The following is an 18807-nucleotide window of genomic DNA, read 5'->3' on the forward strand; positions in this document are numbered from 1 at the left end:
CGCTTTTGGCGAACCAGAGCAGCGCACGGAAACGCCGTTTACCTTCCCGCCGGAGCGGTACCTATTTATCTACTTGAACTTTGACGTGCTTTCGAACCGCTAGGTTGGCAGGAGCAGGGACCAAGCAACGGGAGCTCATCCCGTCATGGGGATTCAAACCACCGACCTTTTGATCGGCAAGCCCTAGACTCTGTGGTTTAGACCACAGCGCCACCTGCATCCTGATAGTCCCGATAGCTTGTTTAGCTTATACGTAAATCTGGCACTGTCCCCACACAACTGGCTACTAGAGAAGGGGAAGATTGCTTGCAGTGAGTCCCCCCCCCCCTTCTGTTACTTGGTCAGCTTCAGCTTCCCCCCTCCTTTCCCTCCAGACTGCCTTTACCTGCCTGAAATTACCTGCCCACCCAAGTTCATGTGACTTGAATCAGCCACTCAGTCACATATATACACCGATTAAGCTACACTGTGCCAATGCTACAGCATTCTGCATATGGTCCCTTCTTGGCTGTTGCTGGGTTTTTTAAAGAGAGTAATAATTCTATACAGTGGTACCTTGGTTCTCAAACGCCTTGGTACTCAAACAACTTGGAACCCAAACACTGCAAACCTGGAATTAAGTGAACTGCAAACCTGGAATTAATTGCGAACTTTTTCCGGATTTGAGCCGATCTGAGTGTTACGCTAAGGTCTGTCTGTTTTTGCTATTTATTTTGCGTTTTTGTGGCTCTTTTGTGTGTGACTGTGTGGAATCCAGTTCAGCTACTGATTGATTGATTGACTGATTGATCGTGTGACTTCAGTACATTATTTATTGTTTTCCTTTTATGGATCAATGGTCTTGTTAGATAGTAAAATTCATGTTAAATTGCTGTTTTAGGGGTTGTTTTTAAAAGTCTGGAACGGATTAATCTGTTTCTATGGGAAAGAGCGCCTTGATTTTGGAATGCTTTGGTTTTGGAACAGACTTCTGGGATGGATTAAGTTTGAGGACCAAGGTACCACTGTACCAGCAAAGTTTTAAAACCAGCAATTGGCAAGCCTGCCAGAGTACAGTGGAGGAGCCTTACCCCAGCTGCTGCCATGCCGATGCCACCCCCACGACCACCCTGCGCGGAAGACATAGTGGAGCGTTGCAGATCAAGCGTCCGCTGCAGTTCTTGGAGACGGTCTCGCTCCGTTGTCAGCACGGCCAGCACGCTGCTGAGGGAGCCATGAACTGGTGAAGGAGGAAAGTATATGCCAAAACAGACTCCATCATTCGTAAGGAACTGGGCATTCGGCAAGGACTCCGGAATCCTTGGAATTACCAACTTTTGTTTTTAAAGGAAGAAGCTCAAGTTTCTAGCCCTTAAGGCCACCTTGACCAGTTTGAAAACAAATGTACGTAACACCCAATGAAAACTCAAGAAGTGGAGCGAATTTCTGCGATTTTATGCAGGACACAAAATCCAGCTTTCCTCTGTACAGAATCTGGGTTGCTCCAGTCTCAGCACTGTCATTTATCACGGCAAAGAATAGGCTGTGGAAATGGGGGGAATTAACTCCCCCCCCAAAAAAGGAACAAGCCCATAAAACAATCTTTCCTTCCAATCTCTCTTATGCTCCTGCTCTCTGTCGACCTTCGAAATCAGCACATCCCTCTCCACCCACAACAAAAATAACCAATACAGGTAAAGTAGGACTGTCATTCCTGAGCGCTGCGAACAACAATAGCCAACACCTGCCACAGGCTGACCTTTCTGAGCTAAAATCCAGAAACTTCTCTGCAGCTGGCTGTATTCCGGAGGGAGGCTAAAGATGGCTTGGTTCTGACAGGATTCCAAGTATCTCGAAAGGTTGGGCACAGAGCCATGCAGACGCCCCACCTGCAGGTGACAAAACACTTCTGGTTTAGACACCCAGTAGAGCATTTCCCCAATCATACCCTCTCCCCTTCCATATTACTTAAAAGCAGTGCTTTTTTTCTGGGGGAATGCAGGGTTACGCATAACCCTAAACATTTTGTAAATCTTTGTACTTTTGTCCATCTACTGTATTTATTTTCCCCGATTTGAACTATAAAATGGTGATTTTCTTGAGTCAAAATGAGAGTACCCCTAAACATATTTTTTTTAAGAAAAAAAGTACTGCTCCAAAGGCCTTTCTCCTCTGTCCCAGAAAAGCATTGCTCTCTCAATAACAGCAAGACAATGCAAAATGCCACCCTCCACTTTCTAAGCTTGACACACACACCCCATATCACAGTGATGGCCAAATTTGGCCCTCCCGCTGTTTGGGGACTACAACTCCCATCATCCCTAGCTAACATGACCAGTGGTCAGGGATGATGGGAATTGTAGTCCCAAAACAGCTGGAGGGCCAAGTTTGGCCATCACTGCCGTATCAGAGCAGACACCCCCAGTCCCAAGCCAGCTCACCCTGCCTATCGTGTCGTCTTTTGCAAAACTCTGAGTGCACCAGATGCGGGTGGATCTCTTCCCTTTCCTGGGTCTCTCCGTGCCTGCTGAGGTCTGTTAAAAAAAAATCAAGAAAAAGTCTTCTGCCACAGCTACCATCGAAAGTTTATTCAGAGTCAGAGAACTCAAAGTGGGAATTCCTCGATTTGGCAGATGTTTATGTGGGTACATAAGCATGCAAATCCGTTGTAAGCCCATGGTTGGTACATTACAAAAATGGCAAGGAAGCAACTCCAGAGCCAGTGGCAACTGCATTGCAGGGGGTTGGGCTAGACAATCTTTGGGATTCTATTATTATTATTATTATTATTATTATTATTATTATTATTATTATTCTGCCCTATACCTGGAGGACTCAGGGCAGTTCACAGAACAAAATCAAGATATAAAACCACAAAATATATAATCAAAACAAAAACAACAACACAAATAACAGAATCTAGAATTCTATTATTCCACAGTACGGCTTACAATATAAAAACACAAAAATGCACAATATGGTAACAAACAGAAGCAATTAAAAAAACGCACACAGTTTAAAAGGCCATAGATTGTTTAAATAGCCGAAGGCCTGGGAGAAGTGGAATGTTTTTGCCTGGCGCCTAAAGATATGTAAGGAAGGCGCCAGGCGAGCCTCCCTGGGGAGAGCATTCCACAAGTGGGGAGCCACTGCAGAAAAGGCCCGTTCTCATGCTGCCACCCCCCGGACCTCTCGTGAAGGAGGCACACGAAGAAGGGCCTCGGGTGAGGATGAACTGTTGCCATCGCCGCTCTACATACCTGACTATTGGAGATGAGGGGAGCAGATGGAATGCGGTGCAGGGTCTCCAAACTCTGCAGCATCCGGTTGAGCTCTTGTAGTTTCCCCTGACATTCAGAGAGTTCTGAGGGAAAAAGAAACCAAACGTCATGCGTGTGAAATTTTGCACTCGGAAAGAGCTTGCATGGGCGATGTCTGCAAATTTAACATGGCAGAAACAGACTAGGAAGTGAGGAGGCGGAACTTCCTGTCTGACGTGTACATCGGTTCTTTGGTCGGTGAGCATTTGGAAGAGAGCGTGTACTATATCATGGCAGCGGGGCATGGGGTGGACAGCTTGCACTTCAAGCATAGTTTGGAAGCTAAATTCCCACAAAGAACTATAGCATGCACAGCCTCTCTGACCCACAGGCAGCCCCTTCATTCCCCTTCATTCTAAAGCAGGCATGGGCAAACTCCGGCCCTCCAGATGTTTGGGACTACAATTCCCATCATCCCCATAGCTGTCAACTTTTCCCTTTCCTTGCGAGGAATCCTATTCGGAATAAGGGAATTTCCCTTTAAAAAGGGGGAAAGTTGACAGCTATGCATCCCTGACCACTGGTCCTGTTAGCTAGGGATGATGGGAACTGTAGTCCCAAACATCTGGAGGGCTGGAGTTTGCCTATGCCTGTTCTAAAGGCTGGCTTATAACAGCCACTAATTCCCGCCCCCGCTCCAACTACTTAGCCCACTTCTGATCTGCTGACCCTCCCCAGGGAAAAGCCTTCTTACTGGAAAGGTGCTAGAAGGAGAGAGAGAGAAAGAGATCAATGGAATAGGAAAGGGTTCACCGGCAGCAGCAAATGCAGACGTCAAGAAGTGACAGTGCTTCAGAAAGAGTTCTGGCTTGGAAGAGCGGAGGAGAGGGAGCTGGGAATGGTGGAAGGCGAAAGGGCATTTGTTCTAGGCAAGCGGTAAGAAGATCCCATCTCACCTGCTGAGCACCTGTCCAGGCCTTTGCTGTCGCTCAGCCAAGAATTCAGCTTGTCTCGAGGGCCAGCCAGGGAAGACAAGGCAGGGGCACTCTCAGACATCAGAATGCGGTGCCGTGAGCTGCAGGCCTGAAGGAAGGAGGCAAGAAGATGTGGGCAGAACAGAAGCTAAGAGCAAAGGATTGTGGGAGGCGTGTCTATTTTGCAGGTCACAGCTGTGAGCTTTTAGCCTCTTGTTCACCAGGAAGCTCTCTGAACAGCAGAGGAAAAGTCATTTTAGGATTTCAACACCCCTTTTCTCTATAAATCCACTAGGTGAAACCAGCTAAGTGCCAGTACTTTAAACTCTTTTACAAAGCCACGTAAACTGGTGTTGGAGAACTCGCAGCTCTTTAGTATACTAGTCATCCTAGGCGTAGGGAACCTATAACCTTTTATTGGACTCTCAACTCCCATAAGCCTCAACCAGTATGGCTAGCTAGGATTGGAAGCTGGAGATGTACAACAACATCTGGAGATGTACAAATTCAGTTATACATGCAGCCGGCGCAGCTGAACGTTACAAATGTATTTGCTGGATGTACTTAACATTTCCACGGGAACCACCAAAGCTTAAGTTTGGCCTTTAAAGCAACTCTTTCCTGCCAGAGCTATGTAAGGGCTCCTCCAGACTGGTTTAGGTTTTGGTTTTTTTGCAGGTCTATTCAGCAACATGCCACTGATGCAAAAATAGTGCATCCTTCCAGAATGATACAGCATTATTGCCCTCCAGTGGGCACCCCTTGAACTGTAGCACAACAAAAGTAGCACAAAAAAGGACTCCTGTAACATTCCTTTCATATGAAAAACGACAGGATTTCAGCAGGAAGTTACGAGACGTACACCGATTGGAAATGAAGTGGTGTGTCTGCCCCAAAACTGTTGCAGGTACAAACAGCATTGAAAGCAGGATCTACATGTAACCCCGCTGATACCATCGTGTGCACAAACCGTCATGAATGTGCAATAAAGAAGGCATCTGGAGTCCAGGCCCCAAGTCTCTTCTTCCTGCATATGACTAGGGGGAAAGAACTAAGGAGGGACACTGGAGTCCTCTGTCCATTCACCCCACTATCATTCCATGTGCATGTCCCTGCCCATCCATCTTGCGCAACACAAAAAAGTTCTTCCCCCCACCCCCACCCCTCCCACCAACTCACCTGTGTAGGATGCGAGGCTCTTCCACCATGGCTACTTGTCAGGTACTGCCTTTGGGAGGCATCCAACTTCTGCACTTGGCGGTGTGAGCAGAGCTTGGCCACCCAGTTATTGAAGAGTTCCTGGGATTTAATCTGGAAGGAATGAACCGTTAGGAGCACAAAGCTGGGCGGGGGAATTAAGATACCTGTCCAAGTAGAGATTTACACTGATGTCTGAAATCTGAACCCAAGAGCTGATCCTCAACCTAAACCGTGGAGATTAATTTATTTTACAGCCATTGGATTCTCTGTTTTCATTATTGAGAAGAGAGAGCAAGATGGTAGTTCTCCTGCACATTAAAGATGCTATGCTTTCTTTTCAGATCTTTTTATTAGGCTTTTAAATACATAACATTTTTTCAATATAACAAAGAATTATGTAGTGTAATAATTAAAGCATTCCCCCTTTTTCTTTTTAAAGGCAAACATGGATAAAAGACCTTGTCGGCATTGTCCCACCCAGACCACAGAATCCACAATTTCACAGTCAAAGCATCGTTAAAGTCCACAAGTGAGGACTCCAAGTTTGTAGCAAACCAATCTGATGACACCACTGATATATATATACCATGTTCAGCTTCCTGCATGTTTTAGGAACTGCCAGGAAAGCAGCTGAAAGCTAAATGCAGTGAATGCAAAGGATGTCCACCTAGCTTGGTTTGCCATAGCTGGGGACAAACCTTTCCCCACACTCTACATGCCCACAGAATCCTCCTGGATATGGGCCCTGGTGTTCATGCATTAGCTTGGATTTGAACCCAGATCAACAGTGCGAGCCAAACAAACAGGACAAGCCAACTCTTTTTTACACCATACCCTGACCCAGAAAACTACATAGGCAGTTACATAAATGCAGAGCTTTCCAACCCTGGCTGCTCCAAGGTGCCTATCAAACAATTCCCAGGTATAGTCGTATTTGGATCCCAAACGCCTTCCAAGTCAAACGTTTTGGCTCCTGAATGCCGCAAACCCAGAAGTAAGTGTTCTGGTTTCCGAACGTTCTTTGGAATCTGAACATCCTATGCGGATTATGTGGCTTCCAATTGGCTGCACGAGCTTCCTGAAGCCAATCAGAAGCTGCACCTTGGTTTCCAAATGTTTTGGAAGTCGTTCTGGAACAGATTCCATTCAACTTCCAAGGTACCACTGTACACATTAGTGTGCTGCGTACTGTTATCTTGTTTCCCAGTAAACCTTTGTTCATCCAGAAAAGGAGGCAAGCAAACTGAAACTTCCTTTCAGGTGTCATTTGCCAGATCAGGATTTTCAGCTTTCCCATCCTCAGGCTAATGCTCCCATTTCCTGGATTGGGGAAATCGAGGCCCAACAACCTCCTCAAGGCTAAATGATGGGTTGGCATTTGACCTTTCCCATTCACTCACCCAGTCTTCCTTCTCCAGTTTTCCATCTGGTTTCTCTTCAGATTGTATACATCTTTCGCCTTTTCCCCATTTCAGTTGCTTATGCTTTTCTGTCCCATCCTGCCCTGCTACCACAACCACAACCCCGCAACCTGCATGAGGTTCCTCTTTTGCACGCCTTACCTTGAGATGATATATGTTCTCTTCTGTGTCCAGATCTACGCGCTGCGCCTTCTTGTTGACCGACATGACAGACAGGCGGACGTCAACAGAGCCGTGAAGCTTCCCCTTCAAGACCTGGGAGGGAGGGTGAAATGGTGAAATGAATACTGACCCTCCCTTTGTGCTCTGCCCTACGAATCTCATTGATCTCTGACGTCCCCCTTTGGCCACTTCTGCTGTTAACTGAAACCCAGGCACCCCAGGCTCCCTACCCTGTACTCACATCTTGGCGTGTGGTGGCGTATTTCAAAATCCCATCTTCCAAAACAAAATAGCGCTTTGAGGAAGAGAGAAGGGGAGAAAGAAAAGGAAGAAGTCACAAATAACCGTGTGGTCAAAAAATATCCAAGGCACAACAAAAATATCCACCCTTTTCACATATACTGTATACCCTTTGCCCCAGTCCGGAGAACCATGGTAGTAACAGGAAATTGAGCAGAAGAAGTGGCCTACACAGGAATGAATCTTACGGGGTTTGCGTGATTTATTGTGAATGTGGGATGAGTTAGTTGGACACAATGGTTTCCCTACAGCACTGGAAGCTGCGAGGGATCCACTCTGGTCCTGGGTTGATTGAACCTACATTCCAAAGGCCTGGAAGGGATCACAGTTTAGAACCACAGGAAGTCTGAAAACACACTAGAACAGGAGTACCAACCGCACCCACGACCAGCAATTCCCAACACACACACACACGGGGCCCTCAAATCTCTCACCTTGTGCCAGCCCTTCAGGGGCCATTTTCGCTTCTTCAACAGGTAGCCCTCCTGCCTCTCTGGCTCCTGAATGGCCCCGCTCTGCATCCGCAGCTCATCCACCACCTCCCAGCTTTCAGAACCCTAGAATTTTATTTTTATTTTTATTTTTTTAAAAAATAATGTTAGAAAGAAGGGTAGGGGTGTTCTCCCAGAGGGAAAACTGGTTGAAGTTTTGCACTGCAGTCCAAAGGCTTGATTAAAGGACACACCCATTGGTTAACCTTTAGGCCACACCCTCTGACCTGAAAGCCCCTCCCACCAACCTCTGGAATGCGTGTAGACTGTTTATGCGGTTCCTCCAGGAGTGGCTGGCAGCCCAGCCAGTATGACCAATGGATAGGGACAATGGGTGTTGGGAGACCCAACACCACCTGGAGGGCCACAGGCTACCCTCTCTTGATCAGAGGGGAGACATCTCACCTGCCGTGCAATGCTGTGCTTGGAAGACACAGTGCTGTTGGAGCGAGAGGGGGGCGGAGCCCTCTTGGGAGAAGATGGGTCCTTCTCATGGCTACCCATTCCTGTGCAGTCCGTCTCCTTGGCCAATGCCCCCTCTGGATGCCAAGGAAGGGTCAGAGATGCCGCTGTCGGTCAGAACCTTGCCCTCCTTTACTGAGCATCACATTCAGAAGGGCAGCTGGGAAGAGACCAAAGAACAAGACTCAACACCCTTATTACAGTTCAGCACAAGGAGAAGCAGAGAGAATCGGGGCTTTCCACAGAGGAAAGCTTTAAAAAAGCAAGACCAACAAAACAACCATCATTTTAGGATGAAAGGAAGACAACGAACGATTACATTTCCAAACAACTGGTCGTTCTTTCATTTTGGGAAACAAAACGTGAGTTTGGATTTTCTTTCATTTCTGTATTTCTATGTTTGATTGGTTGCAAAATGTGAACTTTCTCCCCTTCATTTCATTTCACTTTTAATTTGTATACTGCCTTTCTCTATTACTATACACAAGGTGGTTTGCTGCAACAAAATGCACAACAAAGAACCTTATAATACAAAAAGCCACAATAAAGCATAGCTTTAAAACGAAATGACTTCTATCAAATAAAGTAATATTCAATAATCTCTTGGAATAGGACGCAATAAAATGAACTCTCAAAACATCAGCAAACAATAATTAAGCAGAAATTCACTCTTCCTCCTCCCCTAGTTGCAGGATTTAGCAAACAAACCCTTTAGACCAAGACACACCCAGGAAAGGAGAAGGATGGAGGGGAGAAATATATTTTAAAGGAGAGAGGTTATAATCCATTGCTGTGACTGATTTCCACAGTCCTCCCATTGCCTGGATGACACCTCCTTTCCATGATGAGCCTGGCTTCCAGAACGTCATCTCTGCAGCTAACCCTTTTATCAATCTCACCTGCTTGTTCCACAAGACTCTTCTAGTGGCTGCAGCTGCTGCTTTGGATAAAATGCTCACCTACACCTATTTTCCATCTCTCCTCCCTTGGCAAACAGGTTCTCCCTTTACAGCCTGCTCCTAGGCAAGTCTAACTAGATGCAAGCCCCACCAAATTCAATGGGAAATACTTGCAAGAAAAAGAAATGTGTGCAAGATGGCTGCCTTACGTCACTCGCTCAGACCGGGTTCTGTGTCAAAGTACTCTTGCGGCCCACTTGTTCTGAGATGTTGGACCTTCCTTGGTTTAGAGCATACTTAAGGCACAGGCTTCCCTCAAAGAATTCTGGGAGCACCCTTAAAAAACTAAAGCTCCCTGGATTACCGTATATTCTGGCGTATAAGACAACTGGGCGTATAAGACGACCCCCAACTTTTCCAGTTAAAATATAGAGTTTGAGATATACTCGACCACAGATTCTCCACCCGGCGTATAAGACGACCCCCGACTTTTGAGAAGATTTTCCTGGATTAAAAAGTAGTCTTATACGCCAGAATATACAGTACAGTATTTGCGGTATGCGGTAAGCCATATGTGGTGTGGATGTGACCTGGGCCAGCCAATGGGGATCTCTAAGGGGAGCCTAAATGTGTATATCTGGGTAGCTGGATACACTCTTGAGCAGCAAATCCATGCCTACAAAAAACAGTTTTTAATACACCGATTGTGTTCGCTGGACTGAGATGAGCTGCAAGGGGAAAGTGCCATACATGAGAGCTAGCATAATGGCTTAAGAGACTGAGCTGTGGACCAGGAAACTCACAGTTCAAAACATAACCACTGCTGTGAACTTGACTCAATAAATGGGTTTCGTAAACAACTACCTGACTTTTAGAAGACTTCTGAAGGCAGTCCTGTTTAGGGAAGCTTTTAATGTTGGATGTTTTATCATGTTTTTAATATTGTGTTGAGAGCTGCCCAGAGTGGCTGGGGAAACCCAGCCAGATGAGCGGGATATTATTATTATTATTAATCTCCCCTCCACATCCCACCTAGTTAAACCAATCCTGACCCGCATACATTCATTGCATTTTGCTGTTTTATTGTTTGCCAGACTGGGCTCCTTGGGGAGGAAGGCCAGGATAGAAATTTAATAACCAAATAAATAACCAAATAAAACGAGGTGTTAGGGAAGAAGTTCCCTCCCCTTCCAACTCCCCGCCAAAAGTTATCCTCCCTTGTAGCCGGTCATATTCCTCTGCTGTGCCCCGTCCCCCCAGTCTGCAGCCACATAAACACAGCTGCCACTCACCCATTTTTCCTTCTCCTTCTGTCACTATAGCCTATATACTGTGCCTCGCCCCAAACCTCCAAATTTAGCAGCTGCTGAAAAAAACCAAAAAAACGCCCCACTCTCAGCAACAATCTGGAGCTGAACACGCTGAGCAGAGTCAATGCAAAACGAAGCCCGTTTGCAAACATGCTGCACTGATTTGCGTAATTGTGTTTGCATGGAGAAATGAGTCTCTCACATAGCAAAAAATCTGAGGTTTCCTCGGTATGAAAGAGAGCGGCTCCTCACAACACTACCTGAAGAGGACTAAAGGGGGGCCCCTGATTTACATAACATTTGCATATGCTAATATGCATGCACAGGCACAGGTATAGAAATAAATCTGTCCCACTGTAGTGGAGAAAGCTGACAAGGTGTTCTGTGTGCTGTTCAAGTTCTAACCCAGGGATGGAAAACGTTCTTTGGTCTGAGAGCCACACACCTCATGGGCAATCTCCAAAAGGCCACGTGTCTGTGGTTGGGTGAGGACAGGAGAGCAAATGTAAATGGAACAAGGGATTTAATTTCTACCTTTCTGGGGACTGGCTACATTCCAGGCATGCAAAAGTCAGAGGTTGCTATAATGCACCTCCATTCAAACAAGCCAGAGGCACCTTCACAATTCATGAACACATTCCCTCCCAGCACGTTTACGAGCACAATTCAAAGTGTTGGTGCTGACCTTTAAAGCCCTAAACGGCTTCGGTCCAGTATACCTGAAGGAGTGTCTCCACCCCCCATCGTTCTGCCCGGATGCTGAGTTCCAGCGCCAAGGGCCTTCTGGCAGAAGCCAAGTTACAGGGAACCAGGCAGAGGGCCTTCTCGGTAGTGGCACCGCCCTGTGGAACGCCCTCCCACCAGATGTCAAAGAGAGAAACAACTACCAGACTTTTAGAAGACATCTGAAGGCAGCCCTGTTTAAGGAAGCTTTTAATGTTTAACAGACTGTTGTATTTTAATATTTTGTTGGAAGCTGCCCAGTGTGGCTGGGGAAACCCAGCCAGATGGGCGGGGTATAAATAATAAATTATTATTATTATTATTATTATTATTATTATTATTATTATTATTATTATTATTTATTCCAGCCAGGCAAAAGGATAATGGAAGGGTGGGGAGGGGCGTGGCTGGGGAAAGGGGGCATGGCCTGGGCAGAATCCCAAGGGCCAGGTGAAGAGGCCTGAAGGGCCACATTACACAAACACAAACGCACAGAGCCTGGGGTTTCTCATCCCTAATGGAACGGACCCCGGCTCTGTATTCTTAAGATTCTCTCTTCTTATACCTGACAGTCCTCTGAATTATTATTATTGTTTATTATATTTGTTAATCGCTTTATCTTGTTCAAGGCAGCCCAAAGCGAATGACAACCAATCAAACAAAAATCAGAAAAACCCACATAGATACATGAAAACCAAGCAGCAAAGGAAAATACATTAAAAATATCCCACCTACTTCTGAAAGGCCACAGACAGTGAAGGCCAAAAGGCCTGGTTAGAAAGGCAAGTTTTTGCCTGGCACCTAAAGATATATAACGATGGTGCCAGGAAAGTCTCCCCGGGAAGAGCATTCCAGAATCAGGGAGCCACCAAAGAAAAGGTCCAGTCTTGTGTTGCCACCCACTGGACATCTCGCATGGGGGGAATGAAGAAGGGCCTCAGATGATAATTACAGAGTCTGAGGCGCTCCTTGAGGCATTGCGATCCTGAGCTATTTAAGGTTTTTATAGGTCAAAACCAGCAGAAATGAATTGGCAGCCCATGCAGTCAGGCCAGGATTGGTGTTATATGATCAAACTGTCTGGCCCCGGGGGTGAGAAACTTGGCTGCTGAATTCTGCACCAGCCAAAGTTTCCAAAGAGTCTTCAGAGGCAGACCCACGTATAAAACATTGCCGTAATCTAACCTAGAGGTTACCAGAACATAGACGACAGAAGTTAGGCTATCCCTGTTAAGATAAGAGACACAGTTGGGCCACTAGCTGACGCTGAGGGGAAAAAGGACCCCCGGCCCCTTTTACTACAGCATAGCTATGACGGAGCAGCCAGAAAGAGTGCAACAAATATATATGACAGGACTCAGGTTTTTGGAACCTGCACAAATAACAACCAGAAAGCTATGTAGAGTGCCAAGGACCTGCATTGGGGAAGCCCTATTCAGGGGACAGCTGCTTTTTAAAGGCTTCCAAGCGGCCTGCCATCTGTCAGTTCCAACCACTCACATCGCATCACCTGCCTTGGGTGTTAAAAATAGGTTTCGGCTTAATAAACAACAGCTTCTTGTTACAGGCAGGCATATAAAAAAAGGTGTGTGGAGTTGCAACTGGATATAGCAGGGTGACATGCCGCTGACACAGAGAACGTAAGGAAGGTCTTATAAGGCCCGCGCAAAGACCATTTATTTATTTGTTTCTTCCCGAAAGCTCAAGGTGGATTACCGCCCTACATATTATCCCCACAACCTCCCTGTGATGTAGGGTTAGGGTAAGGTAGCTATGCCCTGTTTGCTCATATAATCCAACGAACCCTGCTTCCTGACTCTGGGGCTTTCGTTTATTTTGTTTGTTTAGGCTCTAGGGTGATGAATTTGGCCTTTCAAGGCTGTAATCCTAACCCTACTTTCCTGGGAGTAAGCCCCATTGGACATAGATGTAGAGCAGCCATGGTTAGGGTTGCGTTGCACATCTTTAAATAGTATTGTATTCTCATGTTTCTTACTATGTTGTTCTCATCTTCTGATTTTCTGGACATTGCCTTGGTGGGTTCCAGAAAGGAGGCATAAAAGTATTATAAATAGGTACAGCCAACAGCCACTGACAGATCTAACTCCCAGCAATAGGTCTGGTTCTTCAGAGAAAGGGCACCTGTGTCACTCACGAGCTGCACTTAAATGGCCCAGTTAGACAACATGACAGAGCTTTTAGCAAGCAGGTGACACCAAAGTGAAACCAAGGGAGGAACTGAAAAAGCCAGGATATTAATAAAGGATAATGGGATGACAGCACCTCTTATACTGAGGGCATTTGCAGCAGCTGCAACAACAGCTACAATTAAAATTCCACGGGTAATATTTTACATTTCTTAAATGCTGATTTGCACATGACTTAACTAAAACAAACATGAACTTTTCCCGTAACTAAATAAGTGGTTTCCCGAGGTTCCAAAGTAAGGCTGTGTAAACACACTACACCTTTAAAGCATGTTATTTTCCTCAAATAATTCTGGGCATTGTAGTTTACCCCTCACAGGGTTACAAGTCCCAGCAAACCTACAAACTACAGTGCCCAGAATTCCTTGAGGGGCGGGAAATACGCTTTGAATGTGCTTTAATGGTATAGTCTAACCCCATTTACCTGTGAGTAAGCCTCACTGAATTCAATAGAACTTATTTCTGAGTAAGATTATGCTGTCAATTAGTGCCAGAAGTGGAGATGGAGGAAACACAGCAGGGTTACTTTTTGTTTTCAAGGCCTCAGCTGTTCATCACCTTAGTTTCCTTCTCTAGACACAAAGGCTGACCCTAAAAACACCACATTGGAGCTGTAAACGGGAACCGGAGGTCTGGTGGTTACCCGCCCCCGATTCTGATGGTACACCGTAAAAAAATGCCCAATGACGTTTTAGGCTGTAGCAACAAAAGCATAGTTCTAAATTCTTGGGAAGTTAATAGAATCGCTGTACTTGGTAACTGGCAAGGCTCCATTTGGAATAATAGCACATTCAGTTCTGAGTACCACTGCTCAGGAGTGACATTGGCAACGTTGGAAAGGAGTCAAGAAAAGAGAAAGAGCTACGAAGAAGAGAAGGGGCCTAAATGGCAAAGTGTATGAAGAAAGGCTGAAGGAACTGGGTTTACCAAGCTTAGAGTTCATTCAGAAGGGATGGTTTGTGTGTGTGTACACACATGTGCAGAAAGAAGAGGGGGGGCAGAATAGGGAGGGGAGCAGATATAGTGGAATGTCTTGTTTAGAAGGAATTGTTGGCTGGAGAGCTGGGGGGGGGGACTACACAGTGACATTTTGTTGTAAGTCGCATCTGTTTGGAAGAATTATCAAACTGTAAACTCCAGCAATAGAAGGAGGAATTTCCTTCCAAAGGTTGGAGAGGCATCTTGGAATATTTGAACACTCTACTGTAACTAGTGCAGCAAGGAAATAAAAGCTGGTTTACACATGTGCATGTGCATCACCTGATGACAGCAACATCAAGAGATGATTGGTGTGTGGATGTGTGAATGCATCACCACAGATCTTACCCCACAGACAGAAATTTCAGGTTATCCAACGACCACCCAAATGCAATGCTTTTTTTTGGGTCCTTGAAAGCAGCCTCGCACAACGTTTGATTGCTCTGTAATTCATTGCTGATGTTGAATGAGCTACTCCAGCACAAACAGTTGTGTCGGAGGCAATACAAAAATTTGGCGTGCGAAGGCCCATGCTGTGGCGCAGGCACACCAGATGCACTATGATGCTACTTTAAACAGCCATGGCTTTCCCCAAAAAAATTATGGGTGCTGAAAGTTGCCAGGAGACCCCTATTCTCCCATAGCTACAATTCTCAGAGTTTCCTGGGGAAAGCGATTTGATTGTTAAGCCACTCTGAGAATTGTAGCTCTGTGAGTCTCAGCACCCTTAATGGACTACAGCTCCCATAATTCTTTGTGGGAAGGCCATGGCTGCCTAAAGTGGTGTCATAGTGCACTAGACCATGTGTAGGCAAACTAAGGCCCAGGGGCCGGATTGCCTTCTAAATCCGGCCCATGGACGGTCTGGGAATCAGCGTGTTTTTACATGAGTAGAATGTGTCCTTTTATTTAAAATGCATCTCTGGATTATTTGTGGGGCATAGGAATTCGTTCATTTCCCCCCCCCAAAAAATATAGTCTGGCCCCCCACAAGGTCTGAAGGACAGTGTACCGGCCCCCTGCTGAAAAAGTTTGCTGACCCCTGCACTAGACCTATGGCATGAATGTGGACCCAAGCCATTGCTGGATGTTGCAATCATCAAGTGAGAACATCAATGTGTACAGTAATCAACATACAGTGCACACACACACACATGCAAACCAGCCCTTCAGTAACCTCTGGGTACGTTTATTTCCAGGACTGCATTTCTAGGCTTTTTCTTTTTCTTTTGCGCCCCCCCCCCTTGCTTTTGTACCAAGCTGTTAGTTTTCCAATTAATTCTTCCCTCCCACTTCCCCTTCACATTTTTCTCTGTGCTGTGGAATAATCCACTATCTATTGATGCTGTGGAGCACAGTTCACCTGACCCTCCCAACTTCCCCCTGACAGTCTCTCAGTTCCCCCAGGGGCCCTTCCCCAAGTCAAATCTTCAAGCATTCCTATACCTTTGCCATGGAGAAAAATCATGCCCATGACTCTCTCAGCCAGAGACCAACATTCCCCAGCCTTTGGATTCTTTATCGAGGCATAATAGATGTCAAAATCCATATAATCCCTCCTAGAAACCAAAATCCCCCTTTTTCCTCCCCACATGTCTTTGAAATGGGGACAAACTTTCCCTGTGGGCCAATCTGTCACCCGTCCCTTAAACCCCACTTCCCCAAATGCCTTTACTTCCCCCCCCCTTCCGGGCAACCATCACATCCCTTCCAAATCCCACAGTTCCCAGACCTATTACTAATATTATTTATTAAATCTGTAGACAGCCCTTCCTCCGCAGCTCTCAGGGCAGTTCACAGCATAAAAAAATACAAGATAAAACCACGCAAAATGCATAATAAAAACAAGAACCAAAAACAGCAGCCCCCTCCCCTTCCCAATGCGTTCCCTGGACCACATTCCCATCAGGCTTTTTTTTCTGTCCATGAAAACAGAACAAAAAAAAAACACTCCTATTTCCCTCCCCACTAGGGAATTTCCTGACCTCTTTCTCGGCCGTAGGTCCACAGTCCTCCCCTCTGAAGATGGGGGAACAAAATTCCTGGGCGTCGCGCTTTCCCTGACTCTTCCACCCCGCGTTACCCTCCAGCCCCACTCAGCCCCAGGAAATCCCTCGCCCCGCTTCGCCAGGCTGCAACATTTGCCTTACCAAAAATAGAAAGAGCAGGCTGGCTCTACTTCCACTCCCCATCTGTCCAGTCCACAGGGCAAAGTCCCAAACAACCCGCCCTCCTTCCTAGGATGAGGCACCTGCCCTCCCAACTACACACGGTGCAAAGGAGGTGCCCCCTTCCCCTCCCCACGGCAAGAGTGGGATGCAGAGGGTGGGGAGAGAGTGATGGTTTTATTGATCACCCGCCTACCTGCACGATGCTTGCTTGCTTTCGCCTCCCGTCTCTCTGGACTCTCCGTTTTCCAATTCCTGCAGCAACGGCTGTTTGTTGCTGCTGCTGCTGCTGCAAACCGGAATCAGGAAGCAGCTGCCAAGCTAAATCGCTAGCAGCCAGCCCTCTCGCTGGTGGTGCTCTTTAGTTAATCCACCTTTTGCAGCTTTGCTGCGCTTGGCTCGCCTCTGCCGCCCTGCCTCTTGGAGGACCGGGTGGAAGCCGGCTGGTCTTCTGTCTCCGTGCAGGGTTGCCCCTCGACGGGAGAAGTTCTCCTTTGGAAATCTGCCCGACTGGGAATGGAGGTCTGTTTGCAGCAGCATCAGGGCGGAGCCGCGCCAAGCGGAGAGTGAGGGATGTGACGGCAGTAAGTTCTGTCCGCTGCAACAAAATGTTGCAGTAGCCTATCCTCAGGTCCTAATGGGAGTGCTCTTGTGCACATGGCCCAACCACAGAATCAGAATGGTAGAATTGGAAGGGACCCTGGGGGACATCCAGTCCAACCCTCTGCAGTGCAGGCATCTCAACCAAAGCATCCATGACAGATGGCCATCCAAACTCATGTTTTAAAACTTCCAATGAAGGAGAGTCCACAACCTCCCGAGGGAGTCCTTTCCACTGTGGAACAGCTTACTGGTCAGAACCAATGATCCTTTTTCCACGATACTCCGTTGATTGTTCCACCCCCTTCCTTAAATGTTCTTCTTTCACTAAGCATGCTCAGTACCTACGGAGCTGCCAAGTGTAGGGTGCCCCCCTGAGTGGTTTTTAAAATCTCTATATTTGTATTTATGGAAAAATTCTCCCCCCCCCCCCGCCAGAAGTCCTAAGTTTCTCCTGGATTGCATGTGTGCAATTATTCCTGTTAAATACTCTGCAAACTGCTTTCATTTTCAACCCTGGCCATATATATAATCCGAAAATCCCTACTTAAATAATTACCGATGCTTCTGAAAGAGGCTTGGGGGATCAGATCCTATCTGGAGCAAACAGTGCAAGTACAGAGAAGCGCCAAACGGCACCTTAAAGAATGGATTTGTTGTAATGTATGCTTTTGTGAGGCCCGGTCATCAGGTGCATGGAATGATGATCTTCAGTTCACAGGGATATACATCTCTCGGGTGCAAGGGATTAACAGCGAGACCAAATGTCCCTGAAATATATAAAAGGCTTATGCCTCTTGCATTTACTCACAGTTTTTTTTTTTTATTTATTTAGTCGTGTTTGTGTGCGACAAAACAGGTTGGGTCACAATAGCTTGTGCCATGCAATGTATCTGTCCGCCTTTAAAGTACCACAAAAGGACTGTCGGTTACAACAAAAACAAGCTGTTAAAGAGAAAGAAGAGGCTAGTAGTCATTTGTTTATTTTATTCCATCTATGAGTCACTTCCTACGAAGCGTCTCTAAACAATAACCACATCCATCACCATTGAAACCATCACATATATCAGGGTTCCTCAACCTCAGCCCTCCAGATGTTTTTGGCCTACAACTCCCATGATCCCCAGCTAGCAGGACCAGTCATCAGGGATGATGGGGATTGTAGCCTCAAAACATCTGGAGGGCCAAGTTTGAGGAATCCTGGACTAGATGAACCAATGCTCCGACTTCCTATAATGCAGCTTCCTAGGCTGTGCTAATTGTTCACATCATCCGGCAAGTTCTCCTGAGCAGGCCCTGTTAACATGATGGGTATCAGTGCATTTCTCCTACTCATGTAAGGTTTGTGCAAGACAATTGTTTACAAGACCGTGCCCACTGGTTTTATATTTTATTTACTTTTTGAGTGCTTATCAGCTGCCTTTCCAAACCATTCTTGGCTCTCCTAGCAACATCAATAATGGTTTGTGTGCCTAAAAGCAATGTACCATATCAGCTGGATACATATCAACTGGATTTCCCAAGATGCAAGCTAAACCTGCTCTTTGGCTTTGTTCATGCTAGTCTGAGACCAGGGGCAGGTTTTGTCCCTAGCCCTACAACTGTGTCTCAAAATTCAGTCCCGTTTAAGGATGTCCTCCTGGCTTATTTTCCTGATTTGTTGATCAACAATA

The 18807-nt window shown here is 46.3% G+C and overlaps 1 protein-coding gene across 3 annotated transcripts in view; it reads right to left on the bottom strand.

Annotated features, from left to right (window-relative positions):
* Positions 1-16996, bottom strand: part of OSBPL7 (oxysterol binding protein like 7) — a 32513-nt gene extending 15517 nt beyond the window's left edge. Inside the window, exons 1-11 of one of the 3 annotated variants that reach the window (XM_033169437.1) lie at positions 16731-16996; positions 8193-8409; positions 7731-7853; positions 7238-7291; positions 6976-7089; positions 5393-5524; positions 4196-4322; positions 3240-3343; positions 2421-2513; positions 1739-1868; positions 1071-1219 (exon numbers count right to left, since the gene is read on the bottom strand). In XM_033169437.1, coding sequence (XP_033025328.1) covers positions 1071-1219; positions 1739-1868; positions 2421-2513; positions 3240-3343; positions 4196-4322; positions 5393-5524; positions 6976-7089; positions 7238-7291; positions 7731-7853; positions 8193-8291 — 1125 coding nt within the window. In that variant the 5' untranslated portion in view covers positions 8292-8409; positions 16731-16996. Of the gene's footprint in view, positions 1-1070; positions 1220-1738; positions 1869-2420; positions 2514-3239; positions 3344-4195; positions 4323-5392; positions 5525-6975; positions 7090-7237; positions 7292-7730; positions 7854-8192; positions 8410-16351; positions 16443-16516; positions 16559-16730 lie in introns of those variants that run through there. The other 2 variants (XM_033169435.1, XM_033169436.1) reach the window with 2 other exon arrangements.
* Between the last annotated feature and the right edge of the window lie 1811 nt (positions 16997-18807).

This window comes from Lacerta agilis, chromosome 14 (genome assembly GCF_009819535.1).
Source record: "Lacerta agilis isolate rLacAgi1 chromosome 14, rLacAgi1.pri, whole genome shotgun sequence".
Classification (NCBI taxonomy): domain Eukaryota; kingdom Metazoa; phylum Chordata; class Lepidosauria; order Squamata; family Lacertidae; genus Lacerta; species Lacerta agilis.